At 51.8% G+C, this 14,321-nt stretch overlaps 1 protein-coding gene across 2 annotated transcripts; it reads left to right on the top strand.

Annotated features, from left to right (window-relative positions):
- Positions 1-1,360: 1,360 nt before the first annotated feature.
- On the top strand, positions 1,361-13,146 carry H6PD (hexose-6-phosphate dehydrogenase/glucose 1-dehydrogenase). 2 transcript variants are annotated; one of them, XM_018079513.2, is made up of 6 exons: positions 1,361-1,545; positions 3,242-3,396; positions 5,276-5,932; positions 7,089-7,206; positions 9,219-9,488; positions 10,076-13,146. In XM_018079513.2, exons 3-6 carry the CDS (start codon positions 5,306-5,308, stop codon positions 11,431-11,433), a joined length of 2,373 nt encoding a protein of 790 aa, XP_017935002.2. In that variant the 5' UTR covers positions 1,361-1,545; positions 3,242-3,396; positions 5,276-5,305; the 3' UTR covers positions 11,434-13,146. The 2 variants fall into 2 exon arrangements, with proteins under 2 accessions (XP_017935002.2, XP_017935004.2); XM_018079515.2 differs by lacking the exon at positions 1,361-1,545 and adding an exon at positions 2,946-3,045.
- The last annotated feature ends 1,175 nt before the right edge of the window (positions 13,147-14,321 follow it).

Raw genomic sequence — 14,321 nt, 5'->3', positions numbered from 1 at the left:
CACAGGACTGGAGTTGTGGGGGCACATGTGTGGTGAGGAGGGGGTGTGCTGGGGTCACAGTCATTTCAGGACACAAAGCAGTGCAAGGTCTGTAGACAAATATACCTATCTGTGTGTGTGTATATATATATATGTATATATATAAAATTAGACATATATATAGCAGTGCAAGGTCTGTGGACACATTATACTACCTGGTGTGTAAATATATATATACAATATATATATATATATATATATTATATAAAAAATTAGACATATATATATATAAAATTAGACAACCAATGCAACTGGGGAAAAGAGATACTTTTTCTTTTAGAATGAATCATAGAATTAAGGATGGTTTGGGCTGGAAGGGACCTTAAAGTTCATCTTCCAACGCCCTGCCATGGGCAGGGACACCTTCCACTAGACCGGGTTGCTCAATTCCCCATCCAACCTGCCCTTGAAGGTTACCAAAACTCCCACCAAACCTCCCGCCTTTGGTCAAGGCTTTGGTCTGATGGTGCAGCGAGAGCATCTCCATCCAGAAAGGGAACTATAAGCAAAAGCACACCCCCCCCCCCACATAGGGACACTCCTGACGCAACGCCCAGGCGCGGAAGGGGTGCGATGCCCAGTGCCCAGTGCCCAGCAGGGGCTGGCCGAGGGTGTTCGTGTCCCACCCGAGCGGGGGCTGCGCCCCCAGAGCCCCCTCCTTAACGCGGCGATTTTTTCCCCCCCCTCCCGCGCGACGCCGCGCGCGGCGAGACCCGACGCCAACCCACAAGACTGCGCGCCGGGTGGGCGGAGCGCGCGGCGGCGGCGGGCGCTGTGTGTCGGGCCCGCCGGCGCGCGCGGCGGGCGGGAGGTGAGCGGGGCCGGGCCGGGTGCGGGGCGCCGGGGCGGGACGGGGGTGGGACCCCCGTGCAAACGGCGTGGCTGGCACCACGGCTCTCTGCGCTGCCCTGTGCCACCGGGCAGCGGCATCGCCCCGCTCCGGCACCGCGTGGGCGGCCGGAGAGCCGCGCATGGCCGCGGGAGGGAGGGAGAGATGCGGGGATGGACGGATGGAGGGATGGAGGGATGCAGGGATAGGGGGATGCAGGGATAGGGGGATGCAGGGATAGGGGGATGCAGGGATGCTCCCGGTCCCCGCCGACCCCCGTCCCGTCCCCGGGGTTCCCCGGCGGGCAGAGGTGTTTGCGGGACCCCCGGTCCCGTCCCCGCCCCGCGTGGGCCACTCGCACGTTCTCCTGCCCCGCAGCCGCCGGACCCCCGTCCCCGCCGCGCTCAGCCCTGCCCGGCTCCCGCTGGCCCCGCCGATCCCTGCGTGTCCCGGGGAAGCTCCGGCGGGCGGTGCGGGGGATGTGACACGCACCTGTCACAGGTGAGCTCATCCCTCGGGTGCCAGCGCATTTTGTCACCGTAACCCTGTCCTGCTCTTCCAGGGCTCCGGACGCTGAGCTGCCGTCCCGGCGCTGGGACCAGGGCACCTGGAGTGGGGCTGTGCCAGAACCAGAAGGGCCAAACACTAATTCCTGCATCGCCCGGCTTGCTTTTAATGTGAGTCTCCACGTTAAGCCTCTGACCTTTCCAGGAGGTGATGGTGAGGCCATTCCTGCTCTAACGTTGGAATATACAGAGGGCCAATATGGTTTTCCTGATTCTCAAAGTATCCCCATAACTCTTTCCTTCATGTATTACCTGTGCATGGCCTTTTAGGAGCCCAGCCACACTGCTTGTATCATAGAACCACCTTCCCTGAGTCGGAAGGGACCCAAAAGGATCATCATAGTCCAGCTCTTTTGGCTCTGCATCTGTTAATTATTTTTCAGTGGGGATGCAACAGTAACAAAACATCTTTTTCTTTTTTTTTCCCCCCCCCCGTACAAGATCTGAACTGAGCTCCTGTCAAACTGGAGGAAATGCACAGTCTAACTGCTGGGTTAAGCTCCCAAATGTTTTATATGGATAAGGCCCAGGAGTCTTTTCCTGAAGCCTGACTGAGCAACTTTGTTCTGGCCGGCGGGGGGGATTTTTTGAGTATTATTTTTTAATGTGAGCAGTGGTGATTAGCTGATATGAAAGCAGTAAACAAACATTGCTGGGTTTGCTGTGCTTTTTCTGGGCAGCGTAGCTCAATATTTTGCAATTGGGAGTGTTGTGAAACTGGCTTTCAGTTGGCTTGGAAGGACATGTGACTGAATCTGCCAGGAAGTTACTTGGCTAATTCTCTCCTGCCCTTTGGAAAAGCCTGACCCACCCAAACCCTTCCCACTCCACAGTGGGACCTCCTGAGGTCTCGTGCAGCATCTCAGGGACTGCAGCCTGCCAGGGTGCAATGGGCACTGTGTCACATGCCCCTGCTTCCTGGAACAGAGGTTGCTCAAACAAGTGTAAATACTGCCCCACTGCCCTGAGAAACGTTGCCACCTGAATTGTAACCCCACAGCAGGGGAAGGAAAACCAAATAGTTATTTATGCTGCAGGCAAAACCTTAGGAGCCACATTTCTGCCCCTCTGCAACTGCCAGTACTGTTTGCTGGATTCCTCAAGTGAGTTCATGGGGCTTAAAGAGCACGTGGAGAAGGGAGGGAAGTAGGGGAGGCAGCAGAAGGCTGGGGAGAGCTGATATGAGTTAAATTTACAGCCCCCAGTGTACCTTGTTGAAGCTCTCTGGAGGAGAGCAGTGGCTACTGGGCTGTCTCCTGAGGGACTGATGTGCCTGTGGGCATCACTGAGGCTGTTTCCTTGCACAGTGGGCTGCAGTTGTCAGCTAAAGTGATGCTCAGCTGCCCTGTTTCCGTGCAGGAAACAGGGAAGGAAAAGCCAAAGGAATTTTTATGCAAACTGAGAGAGAAGCCAGGGTGCCCAGAAGGCTCAGCACTGCACAAGAGCTGTCCTGCTGTCCTAGGAGGGCTCACTAAGATGCCCTTTCCCACTGCCACGGGGTTGTGGTGTTGGGACTGTTCCTTCTGAGAGTTGGACCTGGGGATTGTTCCCAGAAAGGCTCACTGGGATCAGCTGGAGACCTGCAGCACCCAGCTGAGCTCAGGTGCAAAGGTGAGGAGTCAGGAAGAGACTCTGGGAGCAGGAATTGCCACGTGTGCCTGTGTTTTGCCAGCTCACAAACAGCATCCAGGAGGTTTGGCCCAGCCAGCGTGGATGGGCTGAGAGCTGGGGTGTGCTGGGATGTTACTGGCTCAGGCACAATTCGTTTTTTCTCTGCTGTAATCAGGTCTTTCCTCCCATTTACCAGAAAGGGAGCAACCTGCCTTATCTCTCTTGCTCACCCACCCACTGGTCAGAGACTCTGCCACACACCAGTCCCTGCAGGAGAGAGATCTGCACTGGGGAGAAGACACATTTCCAGCTCCTCTTGCCACTGTGGTCTCTGAAGCTCCTGTGTTACAGGTGAGTCTGCTGGGGAGAGAAACACAAGATTTATACAGACCAGTTCAAGCTGCAGACAGGGAGAGATGTTCAGATGTTCCTTGTTATTATTTAGTTATCCTTTAGCTAATCCTTTAGCTAATTTAGGTCCTTTAGCTGCTTTGGATCCTGTGTTGATTCAGTGATGAAATAGTGGATTTTCTGGGAGCTTTCCATGGGGAAAACCAGTGAAGAGCTCAGACATCTGTGCTTCATCCCTCTGCCATTCAGGGGGAGCAAGGTCCAGGCCTTTTGCTCCAGGCTAGGAAAGACAATCCTGAGTGAGCCTGGGCAGATAAAAGCAAGGAGCTTTTGGTTCTGGGGCATCTGTGCAGCTGTAACTGGAGCAATGGAGCCAGGGATGTTTTTCTTGCTGACTGTGAATGTGTGAATCTGATGAGACACTTTTCAGAGTCATATCTGCCCGCAGAAGGTTCATTCTCATACCCAAGATCCATTTCTCAGTGGTGTGGTCATGAAACTGCCATTTTAAAATGGTGTAATCCTTCCCCAGTGCAAAGCCTAGTAGTGAGACTGCAACTGCACCAGCACATAAAAGCCTCTTACTGTCAAAATAGGGCTGGTTTTCCTACACAGGTAAAATTAAAAGATATCTATTTATTGACCAGAACCAAAAGTTTTTAAAGAAGTTAATTATCTCGTGTGCTGTGAAGGCTTTGCTCCAACTAAACAGAAAGTGAAACTAAGGGAGTGAGAAATCCATAAGAGCTTCTGACATAACATCTGATGGAATAAGAACTGCACAGTGGTTTAGTCACTCACTCCAGATTATCTCTCATGAGATGTAAAGTCATTACCATGTTTCTAGGTATAAGAACTAAATGTTTCTTTTCTCTTAAAAGCAGCTTTATTTTGAATAAGTAAGAGTGAGCAAAGGGGCTTTTTGGTCAGGGATTCCAGCTGTCCCTGTCTGCAGGGGTTTGAATGGGGGCTGAGTGGAGAAGGTGCTGACCTGCTCTTCAGTGATGGGAGGTTGAGGGAGGCAGAACACAAACCCCACGTTCTCCCCTGGCCACATACATGGCCACCACGGGGCACATCTAGACTGGCTCATGTCTAGACTCAATTTAAGGACTAAACTTCTTCCCCTGTGTTGCTTTATCACACCAGTCTCCCAGCTGCTCCTCAGAACCCAGTTCAGCTCTGTTCCCAAGCGTGCTTGTGCACATGAGTCATTAAAGGGTGTCCTAAAGAGGAGCCTGTGCACTGGGACTGCTGGTGGTCGTGTTTGCCTCTGAGCTGCTCTCACAATATTGACTTGAAGCCATGCCAAGGCAGAATAACACTATTTGAGCAGTCCCAAACAGGAGGCTGTTGAAAGCAGGGCTTAATGTGCAGGCACATATGTCCAGTGTGCAGGCACGTGTGTTCAGTGTGCAGGCACATATGTTCAGTGTGCAGGCACGTGTGTTCAGTGTGCAGGCACATATGTTCAGTGTGCAGGCACGTGTGTTCAGTGTGCAGGCACATATGTTCAGTGTGCAGGCACATGCGTTCAGTGTGCAGGCACATGTGTTCCTTTGTAGCCAGCTCTGAAATTTGTGTTAAAATGGGCTCCAGTTTCACAATCTAAAGGCACTGACACCCCTGCATTAACTCAGCTGTGGGAACAATGCACATGCTACCCAAATACCTTGGGCACACGCTGCCTTCCACTTCTTGGTGTGCATGAGGAGGCTCTTCAAGAACCCAAATCACGGAGGGGAGGAGGGACTGTTGGGTGGAGGGTGCAGGCAGAAGTCCCTGGCTCTTCAGCCATGGGAAAGCAGGTACCTTGCTTTGTGTTTTGCAGAGTTATAACATGGATTGGCATGTTTTCTTTTCTGTTCTTGTCTTCTAGTGTTCCTGGGTCTGCCCCTTCTCTCCCAAGATGCTGGGAAGGGTCCTGTGTGCAGCATTGTTCGTGGGAGCCTTGCAGTCCCTGGCTAAGGCGTCCCAGGGCCACATCTCCGTGGTCCTGCTGGGAGCCACGGGTGATTTGGCCAAGAAGTATTTGTGGCAGGGTCTGTTCCAGCTCTACATGGACCAAGTGAGCAATGGCCACAGCTTCACGTTCCACGGGGCCGCGCTGACGGCTCAGGAGCCGGGGGAGAGGCTGATGTTTGAGGCGCTGAAGAAGCTGTCCTGCCCCCTGGACGAGGCTCCCAACAGGTGTGCTGTGCTCAAGGACCAGTTCCTGAAGCTGAGCCAGTACCACCAGCTGAGTAGTGCCGAGAACTACACCGCCCTGAGCAGGGAGATCGAGGCCCTGCTGCGCCAGGAGGGGCTGAAGGAGGCTGGGAGGATCTTCTACTTCTCAGTGCCACCCTTCGCCTACATGGAGATCGCCCGCCACATCAACAGCAGCTGCAGACCTCCCCCGGGGGCCTGGCTGAGGGTGGTGCTGGAGAAGCCCTTTGGCCATGACCTGGAGTCGGCCCAGCAGTTGGCTGCGGAGCTGACGGGCTTCTTCAGGGAGGAGGAGATGTACCGGGTGGACCACTACCTTGGCAAACAGGTGAGCAGCTGGCAGGGCACAGCCCCCTGCCAGGCTGGGGGGGCTGGAGGCTGGGAGAGTGCTGGGTGTCAGTTCTGCATCTAATGGGAGTGTTGTTCCCCTCTCAAATTCAGGCAGAGCCTCCCAGTGTGATCCCAAGCCTCATGGAATCCTGTGCTGTTCCTCTTCTGTCCTGTGCTGCTGTCCATCCTCTTAGAGAGCAGAGGAGATGTGCAGACCAAAGCAGGGCTTTCTCCTGTTGGAGTGATGAGGGTCCCTTCTCCAGAGGGAGGCCAGGGTGTAGGGTTGAACTCTGTATGGGTCTGAAGTAGAGATGCAGAGTTTATCTGGTCTTCTCACCAAGGTCGGGGGTTTGATTTCGCTGAGTAACCAGCACCCTTTCCCTCTCACAGTTCTCCCATCTCATTACTCACAGGCCTCTCTGCTTAGCTGTGCCTTCTGGAAGCAGTTTTTGATTTGATATGATAAGGAGCTGATGGGATGTCAGTTTTATGGGATGCTTAGGAGAAGGTTTCTTCCTGCCCTGTGTTCCACTCCGGCCTGCTGCAGGGACAGCTCAGGGTGTGGAGCTGCGTTGTCCCCGAGGGAATGTGTCCAAGGACATGCCATCCTTGTTTCACAGGAATGTGATGTCACATTTTGAAAGGAGCCTGTTCCAGCCGTGGCACTGTGGCCAGATTTTACTGCATGTCCAGCTGCAGGGGGAGCATCTCCACTGAGAGGGGGGATTTCTTCTGTTTCATTTTTTGGTTGTGGTTTTTTTTTTGTGTCCCAAAAAGAGCAGATGGCTTTAGTGGTGTAGCATTTCAGCACTTTGGAAGTGTACATTAGTCCCAGGATGGTCTGACTCAGCCCTTTGTCCTTTGACAGATATAAACTGAGTGCCTTGCAATTTGTAGTTCAGCCTTTTTTCACATGAAACCTCAAAATGCCTCAGAAAGACCTTTAATGTCTGCTCTGGACAGTCACTGGCAGCCCCACTGTGCATCCCTGCAGGCTCTCTTGCTGGTTTTCTCTTCTCTGACCCACTCTGCTCTCTGCTGTGCTGCCTGTCTGCTGGCACATCCCAGTGCTGGATGGGGCAGAGATGTTGTGCCAGAGATATTGTGGGAGTCTGGTGAGTTTTTATGGGATCCTTGACTTTTTCCCTTCACAGGCTGTAGCCCATATCCTGCCTTTTCGAGATCAGAACCGACAGTTTCTGGATCCGATTTGGAACCGACATCATGTGGAAAGAGTGGAGGTTGTCCTGAAGGAGACTGTGGATGCTAAAGGTTGGTGAGGAGAGTGTGCAGAGTGTGCAAGGTGAATGAATGAGAAGGAGAACTGGCAGGTTCATTAGTTATGTGAAAGTGGTCCTTGAGGTAGTGCTGGTACAGAAATAAAACCCGTAAGGTATGCTGCTCTCTGGAGATAGAGGGGGACTGTCCTACACTTCCTGTGCTAGAGACTGACTCACTTCCAGGTAGTGTTGCTGCTTCCAAGAAAAGATTCCAATTGCAGTTTGTCTGGGAGCAGGGGCAGAATCCCCCACCTTTTTGTGCTGCAGAGCCCTGGGGACATTGCACCCAGCTTTCCATCCTGATTCTTGGTAAAAGGCACTAGATTTGGAATTGATGCAATCTAAGGCCACTTCAGTTTAGTGCAGCCATCCTCTGGTTGTTGAAACAACAACAACCCTTTTGTATTCCTGTCCTGTTAGCTACCAAGCTCACCCTGAGCATACCTTTGTGCTGTTCCTTGGAAGGTGCTCTTGCATCTCTTGCCTGAATGTTGCTCATCTCAGCTAATCGGTGTCAGTCCAAGTGCCCGGGTCACTCTGTGTTTGCCTGCCTGTTTCTTTCCCTTCCTCTCTTGTAAGTGAGAAAGAGCATTGCAGAGAGAAAAAATCCAAGCCCAGAGCTGCCAGCATGGGTCTCCTGCTGAAGGACACGGCTGCATTCCCTCCCTGCAGTGCTGCAGCAGCCGCTCTGCAGTGCTCAGCACAAAGCTCCCTGGGCTGGACTGCCACCCGCAGCACTTTGGGCACGGCAGGTGCCCTCAGTTCTGCAACATCAGGGCTGCTTCTCCACTCACTTTACCTGCTCCCTCCTTCCCTCCCTGCCTCCCTCCCTCCTCGCTCTCTGAGCCACCACAAACCAGTAATGCAGTTCTATCAAACTCGGAGTGATCTCCGGTTTGGCAGCCCAGACCTCACCCGGGCCTGTTTCTGGGAGAGGGACACACTGCAGGGTAACAAAGGGGGGAAGTGTTGTCTCTGCACAGCCCCAGCTACACCCTGTGCCCTCCCTGCTCTGAACAGCTTTGTAATTTTTCATTTGGCGTCTTTTTTCCCCTGTTCAGCTTCAGCTGGCAGCCTGGCTCCCAGCGAGTCTGCAGCATTGATTCCACTAATGAATGTGCCTTTGGATTAGAGCAGAGGAGAGAAATGTATCAATCAATAGGGGAAGCCTATGGGTGATGCAGTCTGCAGCCTGCTGCTGCTGGATTACACAAAGGCATCTGCTTGAGTCTCTTCATAAGTGCATTGTCCTTCTCCCCCTGCTCCCACCTGCATGAGAAGCCAGGCAGGGAAAGGGTTTTGTGCATGAAATTTTGTCTCCCAAGGGCATGGCTCAGCCAGAGCCTTCTGAGGACAGGAAAATCAGGGGAAAGGGGCAGTGGAGAGCAGTGCTCATTGCCAGGGCACAGCTGCTGCTGTTCTGGGGAGCTGGCGTGTAGCTGTAGAGCTGTTGGGGTCCCTGCTCTGACCCCACTTTCCAGCCACTCTGACAAAGCTTTTGTGTGGAACTGCCTGTTGTGTGGAGTGCCAGACCCAGGGCTGTGGCTGCAGAGCTGCCTTCTGCTCTGTGCACTCGGGACTGTCAGGCACAGCATGACTTCTCCTGGGTTTAGGCTCTTTAAGCACCCAAAAAGAGGATTGTGTTTGGCTCTGGGGAGGACAAGCAGTCCCATGGGGACCTTTTATCTTTATTTTAGTGTAGAATCGTAGAATGATTTGGGTTGGAAGGAACCTTTGAAGACCATCTAGTCCAACCCCCTTGCCATAAGCAGGGACATCTTTCACTAGAACAGGTTGCTCAAAGCTTGAACACGTCCAGTGACGGGACATCCACAACTTCTCTGAGCTTGGTGGCTTCAAGTTAATTGTTGGGCTGGGAGAAGAGGTGCAAACCAGTCAGGGCTTGTTCTCTTTGTTCTTGGCACACACATTACACATGCAGAGGACAAAGCTGCAGGAGAACCACGTCAGTTTAAATGCATCTTCCCTCCTCCTTGTCCTCAGGCCGCACCAGCTTCTACGAGCAGTACGGGGTCATCCGGGACGTGCTGCAGAACCACCTCACAGAGGCCCTGATGTTCCTCATCATGGAGCTCCCGGCCAACGTGAGCAGGGCAGAAGAGGTTTTGCAGCACAAGCTGCAGAGCTTCCAGTCCTTGTGGGGCCTGGAGAAGAACAGTGCCGTGCTGGGCCAGTACCGGGCGTACGCCAGCCAGGCCCAGGAGGAGCTGCAGCAGGCACAGGACTACGTCAGCACGACACCAACCTTTGCAGGTGAGAGTTTGGGCTGGGCCCTGGAGGGGGGAGTAGTCTAGAGCTGAGGAGAGCGGGAGATGTGAGTCCTTGTGTGATGATACCAGCTCCATGACCCTGGACCTCACTGCTGGCACTGAGATGTCTCCAGGCATCCACCAGCATGACTGGGAGCTGGAACAAGACAACACTGTTGTCATGTCAGCTACTGATCCAGTGAATGGATTTTCATGAAGTCGAGTCTGCAGCTGAGGGGTAAAGCTCTGCAGTTCTCTGTGATGAACGAACCATGAGATTACCTCTAGCCATTCTGGGTCTTCTGAACATTAAAGATACTGTCTGAATTATGTTCATGTTCAGAAAACTGGTTTCCTACAAGATTAAAGGAGGCTAAACAAGTGGGATACCTGGGAGGAAGCACAGCAGGGTAACTGGAGAGCAGTTAGGTAATGAAGTCAGGAAAGGGTTGAATGTGGAGCAAGAGACACGGCGGCTGCCAAAATTTCTGGGACCTGAGGAAGGAGAATAATGGGTAGGTGATAGAGATCCCCCCCAAAACTGTTTGCTGTTCAGGTTTGATTTGGTAGCTGAGCTCCCTGTCATTTCAGGTGTGCTGATCCACAGTGACAACCTGCGGTGGGAAGGGGTCCCTTTCCTCCTCACCTCTGGGAAGGCTCTGGATGAACGGGTAGGTTATGCCCGTGTTCTCTTCAAGAACAGGGCCTACTGCACTCAGAGTGAGACTCTGAGGGATGCAGGGCACAGCCAGTGTAAAGCCAAGCAGATCATCTTCTACTTCGGGCACGGGGCTCTCAACACCCCTGCGGTGCTTGTGAGCAGGAACCTTTTCCGGCCTGTCATGCCCAAAGACAGCTGGAAAGAAGCCGTGGCTCAGTCGGACCTGCACATTTTTGGACAACCACTGTCTGATTACTATGTGTACAGCCCTGTGAAAGAGAGAGATGCCTACTCTGTCCTCATCTCCAACATCTACCACGGCAGGAAGGATTTCTTCATCACCACGGAGAACCTGCTGGCCTCCTGGGGCTTCTGGACGCCGCTGCTGGACAGCATCTCCCACCAGCCCCTGCGCCTCTACCCCGGGGGCGTGGAGAACCAGCACCTCCTCGACTTTGAGATGGTGAGTGGGGGACTGGCATTCACCCTGGCAGAGCCAGCGGAGCTGCTGAACCCCACCAGGCACATGCCGAGTGATTACAAGGCAATCCAGTCCAAATATCGGCAGAGTCCCCTGGTCTCGGCGTGGTCCGAGGACCTGATTTCCCAGCTGGCTTCCGACATGGAGGAGGCAGCAGTCAGGAGTGTGGCACGCTCCGGGCAGTTCCACCTGGCCCTCTCAGGGGGCTCAAGCCCAGTGATCCTGTTCCAGCGGCTGGCAAGGCACCACTACGGCTTCCCCTGGAAGCACACCCACATCTGGCTGGTGGACGAGCGCTGTGTCCCCCTCACCGACAGCGAGTCCAACTTCTTCAGCCTGCACAGCCACCTCCTGCAGAGCGTCAGGGTGCCCTACTTCAACATCCACCCCATGCCCGTGCACCTCAACCGGCGGCTCTGCGTGGAGGAAGACAGAGGCACAGAGCTGTATGCCCAGGACATCGTGGCCCTGGTGGCCAACGCCAGCTTCGACCTGGTGCTGCTGGGGGTGGGCACCGACGGCCACACGGCCTCGCTCTTCCCCCGCTCGGAGAACGGGCTGGAAGGGGCTCCCACTGTGGTGCTGACTGAGAGCCCTGTCAAACCTCACCAGAGGATGAGCCTTAGCCTACCCCTCATCAACAGGGCCAGGCAGGTGTTTGTCCTGGTTTTGGGGAAGGGGAAGCACGACATCACCACCCTGCTGAGCAGGGTGGGCCACGAGCCGACAAAGTGGCCGATCTCGGGCGTCAGCCCCAGCTCTGGCCAGCTGGTCTGGTACGTGGATTATGAAGCTTTGCTTGGGTGATGCCTTCACAGTGTCCCTCCTCCCTTGTCTGCGTGGCCTTTACAGCCTGGATTTTCCTACACAATGTCCATGTTTTTCTGTTGCCAGCGGCAGCTTCATCTCTGACGGGCTCCTCAGAGCTTCTGGGATATCCGTGGCCTGCAGCGCCTCTGACATTTGAGCCTGAAGGGAGCTGGGCTCAGTGTTCAGAGCTCAGGAGGAGCCAGTGCGGCATTTTTGGCTCTGCCAGGGATTCTGACTGTGACTTTGGACAAATTACCTCACCCTGAAGTGCCTCAGTTTTCCTGTCAGGCGTTTTTGCTTATTGGCATTTAACTACCTCGCAGGCACTACAGGAGACTTGTTAAATTACCTGCCAAATTTTTAAAAAGTTTCATGTAATTCTCAGGCTAAGAGACAATAATAACATGTTTATCCTGTGCCCTGCTCAGTCTGGCTGGGCCAGAGTCCTTGTCTCAGTGAAAGGAGGGTTGTGTGCACAGGGATCTGGTGTCAACCAGGCTCTGACTGTGCCCTCCTGGGAGCACGTTTGGCTTTTGTGCCATGTGGCCCCTAAATTCTGACACTGATTTGTGAGCTCACTGCAGTCTTGAGCCTTTGCAACCTGCCCAGCAGCAGAGGCTGAGTTTAGAAGCACTAATTTGCTGCTTTCATTAAGTGGATGGCTGATACAGGGGGGATGGGGAAGGAAGACAAACTGCTTTTTAGGCTGTTAAAATAATGGGGACAGGGTGAGGAATATGGCAGCTCACAGAGCTGTTGTTTGCCAGCAGTGCAATAATTATTGAGGGAAAAGCTTGGTGTTCAGAGGAGTTGGTGGGCTTAGCTAGCAAAAAAATGTTTTCTTTAGCTGTCTTTGCCTCATTCTCTGAAATGAACTTTTCTCTGTCCTCAGAATTGAAGCTTGAAGCATCACACGGTGGCTTGTAGAATTTCTGTGGGAGGCAGCTTTATAAACTCCCAACATATCCATGAGTACAGCACACACTGAGGTAGATCCACTGTTTGCAGATGGTGGTGGTGGTGTTTGAACTCGTGGGCACTGACTTACGAGGGAGGGGATTTTCTCTGCACACATCCCTTAAGGCACACGGAACCAGCAAAGTGCACCTCTGACAGCACAACGTGAGCTGGTTGTGGGAATGTGTAGTTCTGCTGCTCACAGGGAGGGTTGGGGACATCCAGTCCTACCCAGAGACCCCACTGTCCCCTTCCTAATCTTCTAATGTTCACCTTCCCAGGATGCTGCCACGCATGAGGCGTGCCCTGTGCTTTCAAGGTGTCCCCAAATGCTCCGTGATCTCCTCCAGCGGGTTATTTACCTTTGGATTAGTGCCTTAACTGCTCTGGTTTGACAGCTGGGATGGCTGGTTATCCCTCTTTTGTGGGTGCCTGTGACTAAGTTTGCTCCTGCCTGTGTCCTGGTTGCAGGCAGGATTAACCAGAGGGTGAAAATAAACCCCAGGGGAGGAGAGGAGAACAGGGAGCAGGAGGAAGGTGAGCTCTGCAGGCTTTGCTGCAGGACTTGCTTGTCCAGTGGAGTCTGGAACAAGAGCACAAGTCCAGGAGTTCATTGGAATAACCCTCTCTGTAGAGGAGTGGTAGCAAACAGTGATTCCAGAATATACCACAGTGGCAGGAACAGCTGTGCAGAGGAACAGGGTTTGGGTCTGGTACATCCATGAGTCCCAACATCATTTTTTATTTTTAAACGAAAAAATCCATTAACTTTTATCCAGGTCTTTTGTGTTTGGTATAAGGGAACAAGTTCTAATGAAAAATTGACCTATATGAGAGTAACTGTTTTGTTATGAATGACAGGATTTATGACTGTGTTACAGGTGACTGTGGCATTGGTGTTTTCCTGGTTTTGCACACTTTCTTTTTAATATCTTGCTGGCACCTTTTGAAATAAATACTAAGGGGTTTATTTGCACTTTTAAGTAAGCACATATTTTTTTTTCCCCAGGGAGCCTCTCTTCTTTCCAGCTGAAAATAGTGTTTATTTGTGAAGTCTCTATCTAGTGGGTCATCCCAAAATTAATCCCAGATTTTATTAAAATCCATTGAAAGCTTCCACATGTTTTCCTCAGTGAACACAGCTGTCTGAGTTGGTTGGTTGGGGAGTTGGAACTGCATTTTATTTTTACACAGATAACTCCCTTTAAACTCTTTAATAATTAGCATTTGCCAAATGAAAAACAAGTATTTTTGAATATACAAAATTTATGACTGGAAAGAGAGATACTGTGGATAGGAAGAAGGGTTAAATGAGCAACAAATCTGATGAGGAGGAATGGTAGAAATCCACTGGGCTCTAGGCCAAGGAAGCAGTGCTATTTTTATTTTGTGAAAGCTATAAATAGGAGGTGTGCACCTTCTTGAGAGCTTGTATTAACCTTTCTTTGCAAAAGCAACTCCATGGAGTAATTTCTTACGGTCTGTTTCTCCTTTAAGTGATTATTGATACCAATTTTATTAATTTTTTAAATGTCAAGTGCATTCCTAGAATTCAATGGTATGATTATTTATATGTTTTACAGAAAACTAACACTGGAAATAATTCATTTTTCACTTCAACTTTTATAATTCAAGTTGTAAAATCTTTTTTTTTTTCCAATGAGCAAAGTTTTGTGATTCCTTTCATGTTGTTTAAGGAATAAAAGAGAATTATATTTATAGAAAATAAATAATTTTTAACAAGAAGTGCCTTTTAATTTCTTCCAAAGATGGGTGGTCATTCTGTTTTTTTTCCCTCTCCTCTCGGTGAGTGAAGTTTTAGGGTTTTAGTTGTACAAGGTGGACAGTGTAGCTGGTGTTGAATGTTCACTCTGACTCCTGGTTTTTTTGGTGTCTCATCCAAACAAGGCCAGGACTTTGCAGAACAG

The sequence above is a fragment of the Manacus vitellinus genome, unplaced genomic scaffold, assembly GCF_001715985.3.
Source record: "Manacus vitellinus isolate BGI_N305 unplaced genomic scaffold, ASM171598v3 scaffold_46_pilon, whole genome shotgun sequence".
Classification (NCBI taxonomy): domain Eukaryota; kingdom Metazoa; phylum Chordata; class Aves; order Passeriformes; family Pipridae; genus Manacus; species Manacus vitellinus.
The sequence above is the reverse complement of the archived record's forward strand: the minus strand, read 5'-3'. Positions and strand labels throughout refer to the sequence as shown.

Excerpts from the sequence above, each read along its gene's own strand:
- H6PD (XM_018079513.2), top strand. The coding sequence starts at position 5,306 with ATGCTGGGAAGGGTCCTGTGTGCAGCATTGTTCGTGGGAGCCTTGCAG. Across the intron at positions 5,933-7,088 it reads ACCACTACCTTGGCAAACAG|GCTGTAGCCCATATCCTGCC; the intron begins GTGAGCAGCTGG and ends TTCCCTTCACAG. Across the intron at positions 7,207-9,218 it reads GGAGACTGTGGATGCTAAAG|GCCGCACCAGCTTCTACGAG; the intron begins GTTGGTGAGGAG and ends CCTTGTCCTCAG.